The 22,868-nt window shown below is 46.9% G+C and overlaps 1 protein-coding gene across 4 annotated transcripts; it reads left to right on the plus strand.

Annotated features, from left to right (window-relative positions):
* Positions 1 to 19: 19 nt before the first annotated feature.
* On the plus strand, positions 20 to 18,385 carry LRP3 (LDL receptor related protein 3). 4 transcript variants are annotated; one of them, XM_053400322.1, is made up of 7 exons: positions 20 to 531; positions 6,027 to 6,074; positions 7,942 to 8,080; positions 10,757 to 10,965; positions 13,106 to 14,192; positions 15,155 to 15,287; positions 17,225 to 18,385. In XM_053400322.1, the coding sequence occupies exons 1-7, from the start codon at positions 438 to 440 to the stop codon at positions 18,041 to 18,043; spliced, it is 2,529 nt and encodes an 842-aa protein (XP_053256297.1). In that variant the 5' UTR covers positions 20 to 437; the 3' UTR covers positions 18,044 to 18,385. The 4 variants fall into 4 exon arrangements, with proteins under 4 accessions (XP_053256297.1, XP_053256298.1, XP_053256300.1 ...); XM_053400323.1 differs by lacking the exon at positions 20 to 531 and adding an exon at positions 671 to 770; XM_053400324.1 differs by lacking the exon at positions 20 to 531 and adding an exon at positions 7,740 to 7,839 and having other exon boundaries at positions 6,055 to 6,074.
* The last annotated feature ends 4,483 nt before the right edge of the window (positions 18,386 to 22,868 follow it).

Below are 22,868 nucleotides of genomic sequence, written 5' to 3' on the forward strand. Positions count from 1 at the left end.
TTGCTGGGGGAAGCAGACGGCGGCGGCGGCGAAGCCCCTCGTGGCGGAGCGGAGGAGGAGGCGGCCCTGCCAGGCCTGGCGCTCCGCTGCGCTCCCCCTTCCTTCCCGCCCAGGGCGGCCCTGCCCTCCGCCTGCCCCTCAGAGCCGGCGCGTCACGCGGGGCTGGGCCTCGGAAACGGCGGCGGCGGCGTCCTCTCCTCCTCCTCCTGCCCGCTTCCTCGCAGCCGCTGCGGGACGAGCTGCCCAAGCGAGGAGGCCATGGATAAGCGACGGCGGGATGCTCCCTCGCAGCCACCGCCGCTGCCGCCGCCGTCGCTCGGGGCAAACGCCGCCTCATCCTCCTCCCCGAGCTCGGCGGCGGCGGCGGCGCTGTGAGGGGGCGAAGCGGCGGCGGCCGGAGCCTCAGCGCACCTCCCCGGGCGAAGAGACCCGCCGCCATGGACGCGGCGCCCTCCTCCTCCTCCTCCTCGTCGTCGTCCGTGGAGCCCCGGGCGCCCGGCGCGCTGGGGCCGCTGGCTGCCCTCTGCCTGGGTGAGTCCGGGCCGGGCGGGACGGAGCCGTTACGGCGGGGAGGAAAGGAAGCGCCGTCGCTGCTGCTGTTATTGTGGCTCCAGGCGGGATGCGGGAGAAGGTGCCGTTGGCTCTGTTTCTGCTGAGGGGCCGCCAGGTGAGGGACCAGGGTGCCAAAGGCCCGGCGGAGATGCTCCTCCGCTGGTGTGGCGGGAGAGAACGGAGCATCCGCCTGGCCCGCCGCCACCTGGAGCAAGCAGGTGGGCAGCTGCTCCGGGGGGCCCCGGTGGGAGACCTCAGCCCACCCTACCTCTGGCTGATTTCCCTCACCCATCTGGCTCCCTGTCTCCTGCACCGACGGGCTGCAGCAGCAGCAAAAGGCCATTCCTACCAGCCCCCCGTCCCTGGAGGTGCTGCCGGCGGGGACTGAACCGGGGGGCCTTCTGCAGGCAAAGCCAGGTGCCGAGTTGTGGCCTGTGCATCCGATGCCCGGTGCATCCCCCCCTCCCCACAAGGATGCCCGCTGGTGGCAGCGGGAGAGGCTCTGTAAGAGAGGGCGATCCGCAGGCAAGGACTGCCCGTGAGGCTGCTTTCTTACACACCTGGCAGCACATGTGTTGGGGGTGCAGGCCGTTTGATCCAACTTGCTCGAAAGTATATACGTATGCCCAGCCGGGACACACACATACTGGCATGTAGGGCCCCAGCCCCGACTTGGGAGTTTTCCTTCATGCGAGGGCACTGCAGAATGAAGTGACATCAGCTCTGTTTGCTCATGGGAGTGCACTTTTTCTCTCCCTGCACTCTCTGCATGGAAATGCTCGGTAAAACCGTGGCCTGTGGTTGCATTAAGGACATAAGTTGTTTGGACCCGGTGGTTCTTGAGGATCATTTTTCCTGTCTCTGTCGCTGTAGCTAGAGGCAGCAACGTTTTCTTTTTTCTTTTCGGTTTTTTTTTTTGCAAAGTTGCTAGCCTGTACAGTAGTCAGAAAGGCAAGCCCGGAGTGGTGTTGGTGGCTCACTTCCATTTTACAAACAAGTTAGTGCAGTTTGTTCTGACAGCCTTCTTTGATTTGTTGCTGTTAACATGTTAATGGATTCCACCCCTGTGTTGAGAGGGTGGGAGGAGAGGAGAGGAAGATTCCTGATATGGTTGTGAACGTTTTTTTGCATAAACACCAAGATCATTTGCACAGACTAATGACACATAGGAGCAATACTTGTTTTTCATATGTATGGGAAATGATTTCAGGATAGAAACGGTTTACTAGTTTGCAGGAGGGAGTTCTTTATAAAGGCATCAGAAGGCATAATGCAACTATAATGTAGCTGCAGTCTTATGCCCGGTTACTGGGAGTGAGCCCCATTGAACCCAGTGAGACTTACTTTTGATTAGACACATCAACTGTGATTTAGAATGTGATTTTTTTTCACTGGGGGGGGGGGAGGCAAGGGAATTGAACAAATCTGCTTGACAGAAAGTCATGCCGTTTTTCACAAACAAAATTTGGTGGTAGATGCAAGAACCTAAAAATAAGGTTTCTGGCTCCCATGCTTATGAGAAACTGTACAAACCCTGCTCTTCTTGTGCCCCTGGGCTCTTGAATGTGTCTGAACTCTGCAGTGCTGTACATTTGAACTGTGACTCTTAATGGGCACAGCTTGCCACATGCAGAGTTTCTGTACAGAGCATATTTTCTCTGCTGTTCTTTACGAGAAGCCACTGTGTTGACAGATATTATTGCTTCGACACGGCTCTGAACATTTGACCAGATTTGGTATGGATGCATCCTTATGCTGGTCCCTGCATTTGGCAAGGAGCTCCTCATCCATGCAAGATGGAATAGGTGGCATTTAGCCAGTGAGCATTCTCATCCAGATCATAGTTGTTCAGTATTGTCAGGATGAAAAATTTGATTTGTTGCTGCTTTCCCTGTGTTCAGCCTCTCGCTTTCCTTCCTGTCTACAGCAATCTTTCCCTTTTCACTTTCGCAGCAGGTTTTAACTCGCTAAATGCAGATAGAGTGTATGAGCAGCCTCTGATACCAGTTTTGCACGACCCCCTTGTCTTTAAGCAAAGGCATTCAAGTAGCAAGTTCCCAACTCTTATTTCATCCTCTTATTCCTCCAAGATAAAGAAGCATTAGGAAGAAATAAATTGATAAATCTTACTCCTGGGTAATTAGACTCACCTAATCATTTTATGCCTCCTGCTTTTCTGTTGGTAAAAGAGGACTAAATACCACACCCCCCCCCCAGCAGTGCTGAGATTTGGGGTGGGGTAGAAGAGCTAGAAAAGTTAACAAAGAGCTGATACCTGAGAGAAGATGGGCTGAATTTAAAAAGCCTTTTGAAAGGAGCCTGATGCCTGGGATATGCAAACAGCCTGCTGACTGACATGGTTTGCAAGAGGGAAGCACTAGCATAAGCAGAAGACTGAAAATCCTGACTATTGCAACATGAGACCTGGCCAGAGTAGCACACACCTTAGTCATATCTAGATTGGATTATTTGTGTTCTACATAGAGCAACCTTTGAAGTGTATTTGGAAACATCAGTTTGTCCAGAATGCTCAGCAAAGGGGTCAGTCAGTGGGACCATATTACACCAGTTGTGTTTTAGTCTTCAGTTTGTTTCCAGGCACAATTCAGCATCTTGGTGATGACACTTGAAGGTGAAGACCTAAATGGCTTGGACCCAGGGTACCTGAGGGACCACTACCTCCTGTGCCAGCCTGCCCATTCATTATGATCAAGTGGAGAGAGGTTTTTCTTTGTGTCTCACCTATGATGAAAGTATAGTTTGTTGAGACATGAGATGGGGCCTTCTTGGGGGCTGCACCAATAATACGGAGCATCTTGCTCCATGGAACTCAGGTGCTTGGCCCCCCCTCCCATTGTCTTCTACCAGCTGGTAAATACTTTTTTAAAAAAAATATTCTGGCAAGCTTTTTGCCTTGCCAGGCAAATCATGTTTTGTTTTGGTTTTTTCCTGAAGACACTGTTTTGCTTGCTATGCCATCCTCTGTTATGTTTTGTCTGAGATTGTTCTATTTTGGTGTTGTGATGTTTGATTGCTATAAGCTGCCTTGAATAATGCAGCTCACAGCTTTAGAAGTGTAAGGCAGAACTAACTAGTGTGTGGAGTTCCATAATGTGGATTTCCTTTTTTGAAAACGAAGGGCATGTACAGTATTCTCTGGTCTGTCAGTCCTTGGAATAAAGGATGTGAAACACCCTGCCTGTTCCATGGTATTAGATCAAGAATTTCCACTATTACAGCTGTTTTCGTAAACGGAAGAGGCCCCTCTGTATATTTCTTCATAACTGCTGTCCTTGGCAAGATGACTTCCTTTATTCAAAGTAGAAATTGAGATTTCTGAGACATCTGTCTGCTAACCAAAGACCAACAACATAGGCATAACTATCTTGAAGTGGGGGCGGCCTTCTGCTTAAGACTGTTCAGGTGGCTGTCCACCCATAAGCTGGGAATCCCACTAAAATGTTTTTAAGTTGACTGGTGATAGAGTCATTGCTGTGGCAGGCTCCACAGTCGTGGAACTCCCTCCTTCTAGAGATTAGTCTTTATTCTTCCCTACCTCACCTTTGAAAAGGACTCTGCCTAGAGCTTTAGTTGTGATTTATTTTTATTACATGAAACACAGAGTGCTGTTCTACTTCTGTCATCCTCCCCCCCCCCACCCGTCCTCCCTCCCATTGGAAATTGGAAATTAAGTCAGCCTGCTAAGTTCAGGCATCAAAGTCTCCATTCTTCCTCCTCCTCTCATGTGTAGCTTCTCTTTCCTGGTTCGTTCTAATCATAGTTTGTTCAATCTAAGCAAGACTTGCTTTCAAACCATGATCAATCACCATGAACCAGGTGTCAGGAGAAGAGAAGGCCCGAGCAAGAATGGCAGATCTAATTAGACAGCAGTATCTAAGAATGAGGTGGGTCTCTCACATGGAGTGGCCTCCTGGCCCGGAGGTTTATTGACCCCAGAAATCAGCATAAGCTGTGAAACTAGTGGAATAATTATTCAGGCTAACCCCTTGCATTAAATGTGTAGTAAAATAATATTCTGGTGGTTGTTCATAAAGATGCAGGGAGCAGTAAAGTGAAGCTGCCTTCATCTTCATCTGCTTTTCTACCTGGTCTCCAGGCAATTCTACAACTTCAGTCCCTCCCTGCCTCCATTTCTTTTGTTGGATGGGACAGGATATTTGTCAGGTTCCTTTCTTGTCTCTCCAAGCCCCCTTGTAAAACCCAACTGTTGCTACTACAGAGCAATCATTTTAAAAAGCACCAACCACATTTACTGTCCTTGCATTGCCCTAGTGGTCAGTGGCCAGGATAGCAGAACGTTTTGTAACAAGATGAAAAAAAAAGATACCTCAGTGATAATCCACAGCCCAGTTATTTGCATCAATGTGATGTCTACAGTCAGTCTGTTGTGGATATAAATTGTGGCTGTTCCTGCAAAATGTGAAACTTTTGGATGGAGGCGCAAGGGCAGAGAGTAGCTGCATGGCCTATGAGTAGCATCAAACTCTTCCTGTAATACTGATCTGCTGTCTACCACAGATGATGGGTTGAACAAGACACTCTAACTTCAGCTGCTTCGGTCTGAGGCTAGAAAGAATGTATTGATGGTGTTGAATCTGAATGATTTTTACTGAAAGTAGACCCATTGATATTGATGGACCTATGTTCATTTCAGTTGGTCTACTCTGAGTACGGCGGCCAGCATTGGATACAGCTCATATTCTCTACTAACGCTCAGCATTTATGCGGCACTTTATTTTTCAGTGTTCAGAGCACTCCACATACGTGATACCAGTGAACTTTCCAATAGCTTTATAAAGTAGATCAGTACTAGTATCACTATTACAGGTGGAGGGTTCAGCTGAGAGAACAGTGGCCCAGATGGCTACTTACTTGCTGCAGAAACGACCCAGCCCACGCCTCATAGCACTTGAGCTGTGACACTTTCCCCGTGTTCAGCTGATCCCCTAGATGTTATAAACATCCACAGCATGATCTTAGGTATTTTTGCTCAGAAGAAAATCTGACTGTGTCCAGTGATGCTTGCTGCCTACTATATGTGCTTAGGATTGCAGCTGGGGGGCGAGGTTATTCGGTTTTGATTTTGATTATATATTTTGTGCTTTTAAATTGCAATTTTATCCTGTGAGCCGCCCTGAGACCTGCGGGTATAGGACAGTATACAAATTTAATTTTATAACAACAACAGCAGCAGCAGCTTCTGTGCCATTTTTCCTGTTCTATAAAAGAAAAAGAAAACAATTAGGTTCTCTCATACCTTAAATATTATACACACAAGGCATCGTGAAGAAAATGAAGACTCTGACTGAGCTATAAGCTAACCCTGGTGCTTGTTGGAAGAACATACCTTCTCTGAATGTGTTTTTCCATTTATAATTTTGTTAATTACTTACTGCCTCCACTGTAATCTGTAACAAATTAAAAAAAAATTTTTTTTTCTGTTTTGAAAACAGTCAACCTCTTCTTGTCTGGGAAAATTGAAAGTGCTGTCACTTCATTAGGTAAGATACCTCTGTTTTCTATTAGCATTTGAGCTTCATTTTCCTACTGATAGAAAAACTTCCTGTAAAGAATCATTTTGAGAAAAATGTGTCTTTAAGAATAATTTTAAAACAATGTAAATGCTCTCTGATACTATAGAGATACTTTAGGCTGAAAGACTAGTCCAGATCTTCCCACATCATCCTCAAAAAAATTCATGCAGCAAATCCAGATTGTGAATGGCACATTTATCATGTTGGTTTGTATGCCACAGTAAAGGAGAGAAATTCATCTAAATTAATTACTGTCATTCTGGACCAATTTATATGCAGTAAATGTTGCCCAGACTATCCCAAAACCTTATTTTCATTGTAGATAGATGGACACTCTCACTTTACACTGTGCATTTATTGGCTTGAGTGTTAGTGGGAGCAGGAAGGAGGGGATGTGAGAGTAGGAAAAAAATATGACAGCATTGGAGAGACACGTGTAGTGATTAGCCAGCACTGGAACAGGACCATCCCAGCTTCAAATCTCCCCTTGCCTTGGGCCATTCATTCTTTCTCAGCCTCATGTATTTCATAACAGGTTTATTATGAGGATAAGATGGTGGGGGAAATGTATTTGCTGCAATTAGAAAGGACGGATGGAAGTGCAATAAAAAATGAGCTTCCAGAATGGACAAATTCTCTAGTACAGCAGGACTTGTTTTATTTTTTGGAGATTATGTTGTGTTGAAAGCAGCAGCAGCAGCAGCAGCAGCAGCAGCAGCAGCAGCAGCAGCAGTTGTGGCTGCAGTCCTTTATACCAGTGGTGGATGATCTCAGGCCCATAGGCTTAAGCAGGACCAGCATGGATCCTAATTTGTCCCATGAGGCCATTTCCCCCATGCTGCTCCATACAGGTAAAGATGTGGCTGTCACATGGACGGCCCTGCCCATCTATTGAAATGGCAAGGGAGCCCATGGGATGGATCCTCTTCTTCACTCCTGCTCTGCAAACTTACCTGGCAGTAAAACCCATTTAATTAATTGAGGCCTACTTCTGTGTAGAGATGAATGGGTTTGTGCTGTATGTAAAGCATGCTAGTAGGTTTTATCTGAAGAATGGACTACAACTTCACTTTATAAATTCTATAGCACAGTTCAGTACAACTTGCGATCCACCCAGCAAGAAGGCTGGTTCTCACTAACCAAGCACCACTGCATGACTGCTGTTTGACAACCCCTTTTCACTTTGAAGTTTTGCAACCCCAAGCAGGCAGCAAAAATTAGAGATTTGTTGAGCTCCTGGTGGGGTTCAGCCCTACGCAGCAAGGGATTTGCATTTGGTCCTGTCAGCTCCTGCAACTTGTGACGTGCAACGGCAGCTGTGTGCTCAAAGCAAAAACCCCACTTAGCGTGCTCTCTTTATAAAGATACTCGAAATCCAAAAAGCAACAATCCACAAGCCTTGCTTTCTCTGAGAACACTTTTCAAACCTACTGATAGAAATTGTGAAGTTTAAAAGAAAGTGCCTGTTTGGGAGAGGAGGAAAACCAAGCATTTTCAGGACGATAGGTCTTGAAAATGATGTATTATTTACTTGGCTTTGGGCATGGATTTCCTGTGGTTGCTGTTTGGTTTGTTCCCTTTTTCCTTTTGGGCAGATCTGTTCAGCATTCCTTATCAAATCCCTTTTGCCAGGCTCATTTAGGACTATTGATGTTCTCCCAGGAGATGCCCGTTGAACTGAATTTAAGCCAGAAGACCAGATAGTTTAACAAAGCAGAAGGAGCAGGAAAGGGTAATGGAAATATCTATGACAATAGCTTTTAGAGACCAGGGAAAGCTGTTGTGGCAAAAAACATGTGTTTAACATTTAACATTTCGTTGTGGCTTTTGACAGCTGCTTGCAGTGGAAAACTGGAACAGCATACTGAGCGGCGTGGGGTCATCTACAGCCATTCCTGGCCACTCCACTATCCTCCGGCCACCAACTGCAGCTGGTACATTCAAGGTGATCGAGGAGATGTGATAACTATTAGGTACTACTAGTGAAAATGTTTTAATTGTCTTCCTTTGCTGAAATAAATTCTCAGATCCAGACCAGTTGCCCAATGTAAGCTTGGTCCAAAGGAACTTTATTCTTTACGTTGTCCGTGGTGGTGAAAAAGCCATTTTTAGCCTCACAATAGGCAGGGATTTAGGCTAGGCTGAGTATTACCAACACTGACTGGCAACAATGGCTCTCCAGGGTTTCAGGCAGGAGGCAACTGATCCTACCTGAAAATGCTGCCAGGGATTGAGCCTGGCACTTTTTGCATGCCAAGCTGGTGCTCGAACACTTAGCTGTGGCCCCTAGCCAGTCTACGTGCTACTTGGGAGTCGCGGGGAGTGAGCTGCCTGCCCGTCTTCCACTTAATTTTGCTGCCTCTTGGTAGGAAGGTGGCACACAAGGAGCATCATTGTTTTCCTGAAGGAAAGAGCGTATTAACTTATTTGCGCCATTTCTCTTCAGATATATTGTATAATTTGCTTTGAATTTATCAACTAAAAAGAACAGCAATTAACTCCACACATTAAATCTTTAACATCACATCACCTCAGAGCTCAACATCAAACTGGAGGGAGATCAAATGCCCTCTTGAACAAGCTACTTCCAAACGAGACTAGCAGTTCCTTATTACAACTTTAAAAATGGGGTGGGGGACGGGGAATGATCCAAATCAAATAGTTGAAGACACCTGGTCTTGGGCGCTACCACTGAGCTCTTAAATGTTTAAAGTGATTAATCATTAAATTATTTGAAATATATTTGATATCATTTTAGAATGGTTCAGCAGACAGCAGATAGTAGAAATTTTACTCAGTTTTTTTTATTTAAAAAAACACACACTATCACAAAAGCAAGACAATTGTTATCATAGATAATACAGGAAACTGTCCAGTACCTGCTCAGACCTCCAGGGTCAGAAGCAGGAATGCCTTTGCACATCCATTGCTAGGGAACATGAGGAAGGAAGTGTTCTTGTGCTCAGTTCTGGCTTATGGGCTTCTTCCCATTGGGGCATCTGGCTGGCCACTGTGGGAACAGGATGCTAGACTGTGTCCTGTGTCCTGATCCAGCTACAGAGCTCTTCTGATGCTCATGTCCATCCTCCCAGAGTTGTCAGCCTTCTTCCATGTCACCTGCTACCTGACTCTTAGCTGGAGTTGCCAGGATTGAACCTGGGACTGCCTGCAGGCACAGATTGTCCTCCTCCATTGAGCTATGGGTTTTCCTCCCTGCCGCAAACTTCTTTCACAACATTTGTGCACCTCTTAACTGTAAAGAAAACACACCTCAAAGCGCGTTACAAAAAGATAAAACTGAGAAAAGTATAGAGAGGGGTGTGTATTGTCATCTTGGCTGCCCAGGACCTCCATACACACTGCTTAGGCTTGTGCTCCAGAGAATAGTTTAAAACTACCAAAAGTTAAAATCTAAGACAGGTTTAAATTCACAGCTTTCTAAAAAATCTGGGTAGGCTTGCCTAAACAGGGATGTTTTTAGCAGACACCAAAAAGAGCCCAGTGAAGGCTCCTGCTTGATATTAATAGGCAGGGAGTTCCAGAGTGCGGGTGCTGCCACACTAAACAATCGAGTTCTTACAAATGTGGAACTAGTATTATGTGGCAACTGTAGTAGTGCCAATTCTGCTGATCAAAGTGGTTGAGTGGGCATGTGGGGTAAGTTGGTCTTTTAGGTAAACTGGCCCCAAGTTGTTAAGGGCTTTATATACTAATGCATCTTGCCATGTGCCCAACTTATTCATTCCATCAGAGCCTTCAGACAGAACTTCCTGATGAATTGTGCCCTAGCCCGTCTTTAGCAGGCAAAGACATTGTCTGACCTGCGTTTGATACCTGTTACCATGGCCTTCAGGAGAGGGACAAATGCACCAAGCCTTGCAATTCAGCTCCGTTGTGCCTGGCATTGGGTAATACATCATGCCAGCAACTGAGGAGGAAAGACAAGCGAGGCTCTCTAACTTCCCACCTCCTTGTTCTAAGGAGTTGGGCAGAATGTTTTTAATGAGCCAATTAAGGCTTCAGCTGTGTTCACAGCCTGCCCTTATTTAGAGAAAGTCACAAACAATCGTGGCTGCTCTTGTTTTAATTGGATGCTATGGTTGCTTTGCTGTTGGCAGCCATAATTATTTGCGCTGGACTTCCAATGTATTTGCTAGCAGGGGAGGCAAATTAGATTTCCAGCATTTGCTGATTTCCAAATGCTTGATTTAGCACTGGAAGCTTTAATCAAGACGTTATTGACTGATTAATCAAGAACAGTTTTAGTTGATTAATTGATGGGAGCCATTTTAATTGACTGGCCTGCATCCTAAAGGCAACTTTTGTAAATGTGCTAGCAGTTTTATTGCTACACCACTAGGAGGAGGAGAGTTGGTGTTCCAACCTGGCAGAGGTGACCCCTCAGCGAAGTGTCATGTTGACTTTCGCTGTTCCTTTTCATGAGATGCTGTCTCAAAGCCTGCCTTCAAAGACATTCTGAAGTAACACCTGCATTGAACGTTTTAGTGAAATCAGTAATTTTTTGAATGTTCCCCTCTTTCATTTCTTTAGTGCATTCCTCTAAAATGGTGGTCTCCCTTCATTCCTCTAAAAATAAGTCAGTCTCCCTTCATCTGTGCTCCCTTCTCCCGTTTTCCTCCTCTTGTCAGTTTTAAGAACTTTGATTTGGAGGACTCTCCCAAGTGTTCAACAGACTGGCTGATGATCGGTCCTCCTGCCAAGGGAGAAGAATACAAAGCATGTGGATCCTTCATCCCACCTCCTTTCATCTCTGCCAGGGATCACGTCTGGATATTTTTCCACTCTGATCCATCAAGTTCAGGGCAGGCTCAGGGATTTCGCCTTTCGTATATTCGAGGTAAAAGTTCTCTCTAGTTTGAATGGCTATGTTGATTATTGCTTTGCATTTATCTTATTTTCAACATTTCTATCTGAGGTTTATCACTATTTATCCTCTATTAGGCTGAGACTGAGGTGTGGCCAAATGTCACCTATTTATAGCTGAGTCGGGACTTGAACCCAGGTCTTTGTATCCCAAGTCCTCACACACTTTCTACTGTACCACACTGGCTCTGGATGTAGGCAGGAGGAGGGCCTTTTCCGTGGTGGTGCCGGAATGATGGCAGAGCCCAATAGGGGTGCCTTCTTTTGCGTTGGCTCTTGAGATTGTTTTACTCCAGCTGGCATTTTCCAGCTGAGCCTGTGACATGCTCCTGTTGACGTGGTTTTTTATTATTCTGCTTCATGATGCAGCTTTACTGCTGCTTGTTTTATTCTTTGTTTCGTTTTTTATTTTCTTGGGAGTTTATATTTCCATTGTACGCTGCTTTGATTTCACCACAAAATAGGGATCAAATAAATAAAACAACCTCCAGTCTGCTTCTAATGGTGACAGACTTGCACCTTTAGGTACAAGTGTGATTTTAAAGAACCAGAGTCTTGCGAGTGGCAGAGGCTGAGTCTCCCCCTGCCTGAAGTTTTTTCGCTCTCTGTGCTTTTCAACCAGCTGCCTCCAGTACCAGGAGGGAGAGCCCCACCTGGAAGGAAAGTGTGTTTACAGGAAAGGAGGCCAAAGGGGCAGGGCTCAAGGGGGGCACCATCCATTTTTCTGCAACAGCAAAAAGAGGGGAAAATAAGATTACACTGCACATGGCATCCCACCCCAAAAAGCTTTGCAGATCCTCCTCCCTCTTCCACATAACTGCCTCTCCTGCTGAAAATAACCCTGATGTGATATATTCTCTTGGCATTCCGTGGGGGACTTGTCCTAAGTGGCAACAAGGCTCTTGTGATTTCCAGTGCTAGGAGCAATCGCTCTGGGCTTCTAGCATTTGTATGCTGGAAGGGAGCTCTTGAAAGCAGCTGAAGCCTCAGAAATTCTCCCTCTACAGATACCCTGTGGCAAATGAGCCAGAGCCTGTAGTTGTAAGAAGGATTCTCATTTGCCTTAATTGCACAGCACTCAGAAGCACTTCTCTGAGTCTCTTTACAGAAACAGCCATGCTTTTGGCAAGAGACTCTTTCCCCTCATCATACACACTCTTTATTGGAGAGAAGAAAGGAGAGAGTGTCATCTAGTTCTGCCTTTGCAAGGGGAAGTTAGAACTGCTGGCACTTTAAATCTGAGATCTTTTCTTTCAAATCCCGGCTCTTTTTAGCTCCCCTAATTTGAGAGTCATTTGTCCTCCTTCCACATTGCTCCTGTAAGAAAAAAGGGCCTCCGCTCTCTCCCCTCTTGCCTTTGTAAAACAGCTTTAGCTTCTCCCAGACCTGCTTTGCCCATCTAGGATACCCCTTTTTTTGTTTGCCTACAGTCTTCTTTTCTCTCAGGTTTTTGTCTTTGAACCTTAACTGGGACGGGAAGCCTACTTGAAAACTTTTCACAGCACCCTAATCCCAGGTATTTGGGGGTTTTCTGGTTGGGGCAGAAAGGTCAGTAAGAAGTAATCTTCCCTCCATACTACAGCTGCTCCCCCCCCCAAATGGTGGTGGAAATCACAGCTAGTGGTAGTTAGTTCTTTTTTCAGAATCGGGATAGAGGTAGGTGTGGCCAAGGTGGCCAACAGACAGCCAGTCACAGGTGTGCGCATGTGCATGTACACAAATCCACACACTTAGACACAAAGGCAGGTGCACAGGCAAGCAGGCAGATGACATTCCATGACAATGAAACTGCTGTGGAGAGGAAAAACAGGGAGAGGGAATCCCCTTCCATCCCTTTGGAAAGGGCATCTCCTCCTTCTGAAGTCACACCATTGCAGTGGAGCTACTGAAAACCCAGGTGAGTTGTGGGGGAGAGATTGTGTGCAGCTGGTGTGGAAGTTCGTCCTTGGCGAGAGAGAATTTTGTACTTGTGTTGGCATAATAATATTTCAGAGTCCTCAAGAGCTGCTGCTTCCAAATCTTGATTGTCCTCCATGCTGGATTCATGTTTTAGGCACAGCATGGAGCAAGAAGTGCCCGGAGAAGTTTCCTAACGCTTGTCTCTCACTTTACAGGGAAAATGGGCCAGGCTAATTGCCAGTCTGATGAATTCCGCTGTCTGAATGGCAAATGCATTCCCGGCACTTGGAAATGCAATTCCATGGACGAGTGCGGCGATAACTCAGACGAGAAAAATTGCACTGTTCCCCCAACTGAGCCCCAGTCCAGCATCTGCCCTTCGGGAACCTTCCAGTGCAGCGTAGCTCATTCCACCAAGTGCTTGTTGAACGAGCTGAAATGCAATACAGTTAAAGAATGCAGCGATGGTTCCGATGAAGAGAACTGCCCTGACCTTTCATGCGGCAAAAGGCTGGGCAACTTTTACGGGTCTTTCGCCTCTCCCGACTTCTTCCGCTCGGACCACAGCCAGGCGGACCTCCTCTGCACGTGGCATGTGGACACCCAGGACAACCGCCACGTTCTCCTGCAGCTTGACCTGCAGCTCGGCTACAATGACTACGTGAAGGTGTACGATGGGCTAGAGGAGAGAGGCGACAAGCTCATGCAGACCCTTTCCTATCGCAACAACAGGCACTCGGTGAGCCTGGAGTCCTCTAAGGGGCAGCTGACCATATCATACCATGCCTGGTCCAAGAGCACTGGGCACGGGTTCAACGCCACCTACCAGGTGAAGGGCTACTGCCTCCCTTGGGAGCACCCGTGCGGCAACGATGAGGGGTGCTACACCGACAGGCAGCGCTGCGACGGCTGGTGGCACTGCCCCAACGGCAAGGACGAGGAGAGCTGCCCAGCCTGCCAGAAGAATGAGTACCCGTGCGAGGGGAACAGTGGGCTGTGCTACTCGCTGCTCGACCGCTGCAACAACCAGAAGAACTGCCCGGATGGCTCGGACGAGAAGAACTGCTTCACCTGCCAGCCGGGCAACTTCCACTGCGGCACCAACCTGTGCATCTTCGAGACGTGGCGCTGCGATGGGCAGGAGGATTGCCAGGATGGGAGCGATGAACACAACTGCCTGGTGATCGTGCCCAGGAAGGTCATCACGGCGGCTCTCATTGGGAGCCTGGTCTGCGGGCTGCTGCTGGTGATCGCCTTGGGCTGCGCCTTCAAGCTCTATTCCTTGAGGACCAGGGAATACAGGTGAAAAGGATCAGCTTTGCTTCCTCCCTCCCCCTCAAACCCCATTTTGTTAGGAGGGCTTTTCATTTCCTTTCTGGGCAGGATAACATAGACACCTATTTGAATCTTGGAAAATAAATTTACAAGGGGTCGTGTGGTATGACTGTTAAGACCCTAACATAATACTATTGTTTACATTAACTGCAACAGCTCCCCAGAGTTTCAGACAGGAGACTTGCATCACCCTGCTTGGAGGTACTAGGAATTAAGCCTAAGGCCTTTTGCTTCCAGTACCTGTGCTTCCCTGCTGAGCGGCAGTCCCTCCCCCTCTTCAGACCTCATGGGAAAATAGGGTTTCCTGGTACAGGAATGAGCCATGGTGAAACTTGAGCTCTCTCCCCATTCCTCTTTCATGCCTGGGGGTAGATTGGAAGCACCCACAGGCCCCTCTGACGTTTGGATTTGAGGCACAGGGAATCCTGAAACCACAGTTTCCAAGTTTGGACATTGCAAACCAGGCGGGAGGTCTTCTCTGCAGCCAGCCAGCCGAGAGGCAGAGAGAGAGTGCTTGAGCTTGTTGATTATGCCCAGGAATATTGCTTCAGAACCCAGCCCTGATATGTTTCATGCACAGCACAAGAAGTCTCATACTGCCAAACTGACAGTATGGTGGTGCAGGACTGGGGAGCCATCCTCCAGGCATTGGCATTAATGCTGCCTATCTGGAGGGGGCAAGAAGGGATGGTGGCTAGCTTGGAGCCGCGCAGGTGCCCCAGTGCGTGCTCCAGTTTGATGGCGGTAGTGCACCGCATGTCCTTGGGCCAAGAAAGCCTCCGGTTGCAGCCTTAGTCACGAGTGGGTGGTAGCCTTTGTCACTTCTACTTTGGGCCATGACAGTCTCAGAAAAGATGCCTACCTAGTCTATTCTAATCCAGCCAGCTTTTCTCTTCTCTTCTCTCCCTCCCTCCCCACCCTGATTCCAGGGCATTTGAAACGCAGATGACCCGTCTTGAGGCGGAGTTTGTGAGGCGTGAAGCTCCCCCTTCCTATGGGCAATTGATCGCACAGGGCCTGATCCCACCCGTGGAAGACTTCCCTGTTTACAACGCATCACAAGTAAATACAGTGGTACCTCGGGTTACATATGCTTCAGGTTACATACGCTTCAGGTTACACACTCCGCTAACCCAGAAATAGTGCTTCAGGTTAATAGCTTTGCTTCAGGATGAGAACAGAAATCGTGCTCTGGCGGCATGGCAGCAGCAGGAGGCCCCATTAGCTAAAGTGGTGCTTCAGGTTAAGAACAGTTTCAGGTAAAGTACGGACCTCCGGAACGAATTAAGTACTTAACCCGAGGTACCACTGTAGTCATCTACCCATTATAGCAACGCAAGTAGAGTCTGGATCTGAAAATGCCTTGCTTTGTACTAACAATGCAGTCACTTTTTGACTGAGATAGAAAGCATTTCTCCTGCGTTCTGTGGTACTCCTTCAGAGTGAGCTCCACACAACAGAAACAAAGTTTTGTATTTGTTGAGGGGAAGTACAGTAGAACCTCGGTTTTCGAGCATCTCATAAGCCGAACAATTCGGAACCTGAATGCCAAAAACCAGAAGTAATTGTTTCCGTTTTTGAACACGCCTCAGAAGTCGAACAGCTTCCACTGTGCGTTTTTCCATTTTTTCAATGGATTTTGCTGACCGCCCATTGATCCTCAGTTTTCAAATGTTTCGGAAGTCAAACGGTCTTCTAACCGAGGTTCCACTGTATTATGTTTTGCAAACATTTTTATATGAAAAGTAGGGATGAATATGACACCCCCCCCCATGTCTAAATGCATTGAGATTTGTTCTGTTCCTCTCAATGCGCTTTATGTGTTTGTTTTGGATGACATTTCTCTGACATGTCCGATCAAAACACAAGTAAGACTGCAGCTTGATCACAACATCGAGAACCTGAATGATTGAGGTGCCTGTTGGTTATTTGCATAAATTGTTGACATTATGATTGCAAAATAACACACCCAGGCAATAATCCAGCATCAGCCAGCCAACTAATTCTGTATTTTGCAGACAGATATTTTAATTGAGAGAAGGGAATGATTGCCCCCCCCCCCATCTCACAGGCCTGATCTTTATGCAATACCCAGTGGCTGCTGTTTATAGTGAGGAAGAGATCTGTGCAAGGCCAAATGATGCGTTTTAAAGCAACATGCAGCCTGGCCCTTAATGTTTGATCACACGTCAATACAGTTTTAATGCATTAAAGTACTGCAGGGATGGGGAACATCTGTGGCCCTCCAGATGTTGTTGAGACTGCAGCTCCTGCCACCCCTGACTATTAGGCATGCTGGCTGAGACTGTTGGGTGCTGGAACTCAACAGGGCCACAGGTACCCCCACCCTAAAGTACTGTAGTATTGCTAAACCCAAGCGTTTATCTTTGTGAGATGGATTTGGCAAAGGTGAGCTTTGAAAATGAAGAGATTTGGTGTTTATTTGCCAGAACCCTGTGAGGAAAGAGAAAATAAATTCACTTTTTGCTATGATATTTCCACCACTTTTCACCTAGAAAATCATGGGGATACTTGTATACACAAACCCTCCACACACCCACCCGGCAGTGATTGGATTTTGTTTTCTATTTGCGTTTCCCCCAGCCCTGGCAAATGCATCCAGCCTCTACAGCGTGATCCTATTATGGCCGAAGCTCTGTATTTAGTTACACAAGCAGGGAGATCTGTTTTATGTTTCTGGTTTGGGCTTTTTGGGGGCTTTTCGTGCATCCGCCTTTTGCACTGCTGGAGGCTGAAACAGAGGTGGCCATTGGCGCTGGATAATCCCGATAATCCCCTGCATTTGTGAGGTCAGGAGGTTCAAGAGGAAAGAAGAGATTGGGGAGAGGCTGCTGTGTCGTGGGCTGAGAGGTTCCTCTGGCTTTCTTTCTGAGGATGGCTTCCTTCCCGTCTTCTGACACTGGCCAGGATGTTAGTGTATTATCTTTGAATGAAAGCTAGGAAGGCAAAAAAAGAACCCACTCTGTTTGTCTTCATAGGCCTCCGTCCTGCAGAACATCCGAACAGCCATGAGGAGGCAGATGCGTCGCCATTCGTCCAGGAGGAGCTCATCCCGCCGGCGCTTGGGCAGGTTGTGGAACAGATTCTTCCACCGGCCGCGGGTGAGAGCTCAGATCCCGCTGCTGAACCCCACCCACACTTCCCAGACAGTGCTGGGGGATGGAATCATCAATCGCACAGATGACGCGGCCCCCCAGAGCCCCCCAGCTTCTCCCGAGGGAACTAATGTTGAAACGGGGAGCTGCAGCCCAAACCGGGGACTCCTGGAATCTGAAAACAGCCATTTGCCTTCAGAGACAGAAGCTGCAGAATCGCCCCCCTCAGACGTTCTGTCAAACATTTGCACAGCAGCTCTCTCAGAGCCGGAGGACGGACACGACAAGCCTTCGGGTACTGAAGACCCTCCCAGCAGTGAGATCAGACAGACCAGCAAGGCTGATTCAGGGAAAACGTTCAGAGACCCTTTGTTGGAGAGGGTGGCAGAAACACACCAGGGTGGGGGTTCGGCCTCTAGCAGGACTGTTGCCGAGTGCAGAAGCTCCAGCAGGAATAATTTGCTGAGCGAAGAGCCATGCCGGCTCCCCTTCAAAAAGTGGGAGTCGATATACTCTGACAGCCCCGTGAATGTCCCTATTCAGGGGGACGGCCGACACTGTTGTTGCCCCCAGTCATATCGTGAAGAGCCTTTGGGCATTCGCCCAGCTTGTTGCCATTCCATGGAAGTGCCAATCCTCGAATCCCCTCCCCCTCTCTCAGAAGTCACCCCCAGCGACGACGAATCTTTACTGGTCTGCTAATCGGATTTTGCTGGGCTCTTTCAGGGGACACCTTTCATTAAATTGTGGTGCACACCACCCGCCACCAACATCACCACTTCTGTTGCAGCACATCTCCAGCAAGGTTCAGTAGGACAAATGTGGTATCAGCAGCTGATGAGAGTGTGTTCACACGATCATACTTTTCTTCTTTAAAAACAAAACAAACAAAAAAAGCATTTACTTGTATAACGTGTTATACATACAAGACACAGTTATTCTTCCGAAAGGGCTTGCAGTTTGGACTGTCTTGCCATCTCCTTTGGTATCTGCATACAGATTTCTGACTAGCAGGCTACAGTCATTAAAATATACCAGTTGTCAGTTTTGGCACCTCCATTTGTGTGTGTGTGTGGCAGTGGCATAAGTGTTTTGTAGCCATCGTCAGATGCACAAAACACCTGGCAGGTGCAATATGTTCCTGGTACGGGAAAGGCAGGTGGGGGAAAGTTCTGTGCCGGCAGGTTAGAGAAAGGAACTGTTAAATCTCAATTCATCTGCCTGTATCGGCTGTGCTTCTTCCACTGCTTATAATGACATATGCTGGGAGGCCTCCCTGGTGCCCTCGCTTCACAATCTGTGTGTGGTTACCAGGGAGAAACTGACCCAGGGGGGTTTCTGCACAGGCACACAGGTGTAACTCTGGAAAGCCGCTGTGTCTCTGAGAAGAAGAAAATACGCAGCTCTGCATCTGCCTACCATAGGGACCCCCCTGGCTACAGTTTTCCCCAGCTGACCTTGATCTGTGGGTGGGTGAACACACAACACCCGCCCCAGCAGATCTGCCTTTGCAATTTGACGCTTCCCTAAATCCGCTTGTTCCTTCTGTTTGTGAAAGGCGCTTTCCCCTCTGCTTTCCGAGATAAAAGTCAGCTTATAGCTTCTCATTCATATGCTGGAGGGGATTCATCCAGCAGGCAAAGCAAGGCACCAGGCACAAGTAATTATGACGGACCGCTCAACTGGAGAGATCCAATTATTGGCGATTTAGAATATTTGTCTAAATTAAAGCTATATTTACAGAGCCCCGGGGTAAATCGTTTAACAGGAAACCAAAGGCAGGGAGCATCACATTCCTTTCCTTTCGTACCTCCCCACCCCATTTTGAAACAAGAACAAAAAAGCTACATCCACTCATTTGCTTGCTCTCTTCGTCACGGTGCCCATAGCGATGGAGAAATGCCAGTGGCAGCCAAAGGTTCCGTATCCTTCATTCACAGAAAATAATTGCATTTTCCGGTTGCTGTGCCACTGTAACAACAAAGCAGCCAAGTTTTTATTATAGTGGGATTGTAGCAAAGGCTGACTTCAGTAGGAGTTTTATGTTGAATTAAGTTGGATCAGTTTTACAAGGGTATTTGTTGAGCTGTTGTTTATTGTAGGTTTGTGAACCCCTTTTACCCACCCCCATCCTGAGTTTCCAATGTTAGCAGAGTGCTGAGTGCATAGAACTGTGAATTGGGAGGTGCTTTTTACCAGAACTGGGTAGCCTGTGGACCTCAGGGGTTATATATTTCCCATCACTGGGCATGCTGACCGAGGCTGAAGGGAGTTGGAGGCCAGCAACAAACATCTGGAGGGTCACAGGGTCCATATCCCTGCTTTATTATTACTATTATTTATTTATCTATTTATTAAATTCACATACTGCCCTGAGAATTATACTGAGCAAGCAGATTTTCCATGGTTTTCAAAGGGAGTTCCAGAGAACTGGTCACTTCCTCAGATACTCACTGGTGAGAACATAAATAGTGATGTAATAGCTTTCCTGAAAGCTCGTGGAGGTTCAGGCATAATGAGAAGTCCTGGTTTCTTGCCGTATAAAGGAGCCTTGGGCTTGTTCACGCTCCCTCTTCCATGCACTAAAGGAGCATCCATGTGTGATTTCAAAAACAAGCCGCATGGCTCAATGCTGCTTCTGAGCTCAGGGAGCAGTAGCTTGCCAAACCCTCCTTAGCGAGCAAACCTGGATCTGAAACCACATCTTGATTCCGCTTTGTTCTCTGCAACTAACTAGAATTGAGTTTTTAAAAGACTACTTAACAAACAAAAGAGAAAAAAATAATAATAAATCTGAACATCATGTGGTATGTTATACTTTGGGAACCTAGTGAGTTTGAACCAGCCATGGTTCCCCAAGTCATGTCACTGGCGGTAAGTTGACAGAGGACACTTCTGGTCTCTTCTGGTAAATGTGCACAGACCCTCTTCAGCAGTGGCATGGGGAAAGTCGGACCACCCATGCGCTCACTGCTTGGAGTCGCATGAGGTCCCACCATTGGCTGGGAGGACACGATTCCAACCCCCTCAGGCAACCCCTGAACTGTCTCCAAGAATACTTCAGTCGCTTGTCCTTGAAATTCCCTTTTTCGTTTTCCCATAGACTGCTTTATTTTTGTGTGGCTGCAGTCTCTGCGCTGCTGTATGCGTTGCAGTTCCATGGTAATGGATGGGATCTGAGCGCACTCGCTGGGCACTGGTATGCAGCCAGCATAGCCATCAGTAGCCACTTCTTAGAGTGCTGATTGCTTTTTAACAATGTAACCAAATGTTTCTCTGGCATTCTGTCACTTAAAAATACCTTTTCAGTTGTTGTTTTTGAAGTTAAGGGCAGTGAGGAGCAATGATAATACAATCAGGTATACAGAGAGTGGTTCAGGATGCCTAGCAATACTCTCTATTTCTTTAACTCCCTTAAAGTCGAATTTAAATTTCTTGGTTTTGGCTGGACCCAAGTGGTTGTGCGCCTTAAGCGGGGATGGTATAAATCAGAGCGTGCTGCATCAGCAAAATACTTTTTTTATTGTGAACTTTAGAGACGTCATCTATCACCCTTTACAAATTACCAAGGAAATTAAAATGTTTCAACTATCTTTCTGTCAAAGCAAAAAGTAATTAAATTAACCTAACATTGTCTCTCCTTTATAAGATGGGATGCACAAGACCCGTCAATGGTACTTGAACCATCCCTTCCTCCTACTAGTGAATGCAGGAGCCGAATGCCGAACTATGGCCCCTGACAAACAAAAAGGACATGTCAGCTTGGTTGGAGGACCTTCGAGGATTGCAGAGGTAGAAATATATTTTCTTTTTTAAAAAAAACACAACCACCTTGGGGGACTCCCCTTAAAAAAATTCCCAGTGAGAACTGTGCATGCTCCATAGTCCTAGTCAATTCAAAAAGCAGACAAGGAAACTGGGAGTGGGTGGTGGAATGAAGTGTCCTGGAGAAAGCATAGCTGGCTGGAAGCCTGAATAGGAACGTTTCTGTTGGGAGGTGAGGATGAACTGCAACGTTTTGTGGAGGGTCCCACTTGTTTTAGTTTATCTGGAAAGTTCTGAATTCAAAATCTTGCAGGCGGTAGCATCTCTTGGCAGAACTAGCATGCATTACTCGTTTATTTAAAGTTAATATCACTGAGAAGATTTCTCGGAGCTTTTCCAAAAAATATTTTGGGGAAACTTTTTTTGAACAAGGCCAGTTCCTGTAATAAAGCTTGTGCAAGTGCCGAGTCAGAATTGCGCTGTCCGGGCATGATTTGTGCTTCAAAGGGGAGGAGGAGACGTGATTAGTGTGAGTTGGGGAAAGCGATCAGCTTTGCATGTTTCCACTTGCTTGGCGTATTTTATCCTGAATCTGTACTTTGATTCTTCTAGTAATGAAGTAGAGCAGGAGGCTGAAGCCCCATCCTTTGACCACTATATATCTTATCCAAAAAGTCCTCTGGATCCTGATATTTAATTAGGTGTTGTCCCCACATTTTCAAATGTATCTTCAAACATAAGGGCTAGAAATTTAGAGTCAGCGTTGCTGCTGATTTTAAATGAAAGCTCTGAGGTTCTTAGAAAGTGCAGAATTCTGTGGCTAATGTCACATTCTGCGTTTGATTTTCTGCATCTGTGTTGATACGCAGACCTGTCTATATTCTGGACAGAAGTAGGTAGAATTGCTGCAAGGACAGTCCTTTGCTACTAAAACAGATTAGGCAAGTTGCGCATTCAGGGCTGGAGAGGGAGACTCTGCAACCTCCAGAGGACGAGTTTCCAAAAGCCATCAACAGATGGCAAGTGCTTTATCAGTGTCGTCAATGTTGCACACATGTGTGATAAACACAAGCCGCTCTCTACGCTCTGCAGCAACAAAGAGGACTTGCTGCTTAAAATACAGCACTGACAGCATAGCAGTTGGTTCACAATATCACAAATCGGCAAAGATTGCCTAGTTGTTTGCTGCCCGTCATTTAGTAAACGGCAGAAGAACATGTCTAGTGCTAACATGTTTATCCAAAACACACTCAATGCAGATATTTTCACAGGCATTTTTAGTGATGTTTTTCTTCTTTTTAATTAGCAAATAGGCATGAGGAAGCCAGTCCTGAGATGTGGAAGTGATGAGCCACGCAAAGCAACACCCCCCCAAGCTCTTGGCGTCACTGAACATGCAGCGTGGGTGGTCTTTGCTGTGGCTGTGAAGTAATTCCCCTCCTGATCAAGAAGACTTGATTGGATTTTCTCCCCTTCCCTAGGCAGCATCTGTTAAAATGTTCAGCTTCAGGACTGTTAGCCCAGCACCTCCCTTTGATACCCAGGGCCATCCTTTTCCATCTGGCGGGTCAGTTCTGCTGAGGTCAATCCAAGAATAGGATGACTTTGCCTGCTTTGGGATTGTGTTATTTCCCCATCTTTCCCTCTGTGCTCCTTCACCCAGGAGTAAGCAATGGCTTGGTGGTAGGAGGGACGGTTGTATCTCTGTGTGCTAGGGGTTGTGCAGCTGACAGAAGTAAGGTTGGAGCTATTGACACAGCAA

Source organism: Podarcis raffonei, chromosome 8 (assembly GCF_027172205.1).
Source record: "Podarcis raffonei isolate rPodRaf1 chromosome 8, rPodRaf1.pri, whole genome shotgun sequence".
In the NCBI taxonomy this organism is placed as follows: Eukaryota; Metazoa; Chordata; class Lepidosauria; order Squamata; family Lacertidae; genus Podarcis; species Podarcis raffonei.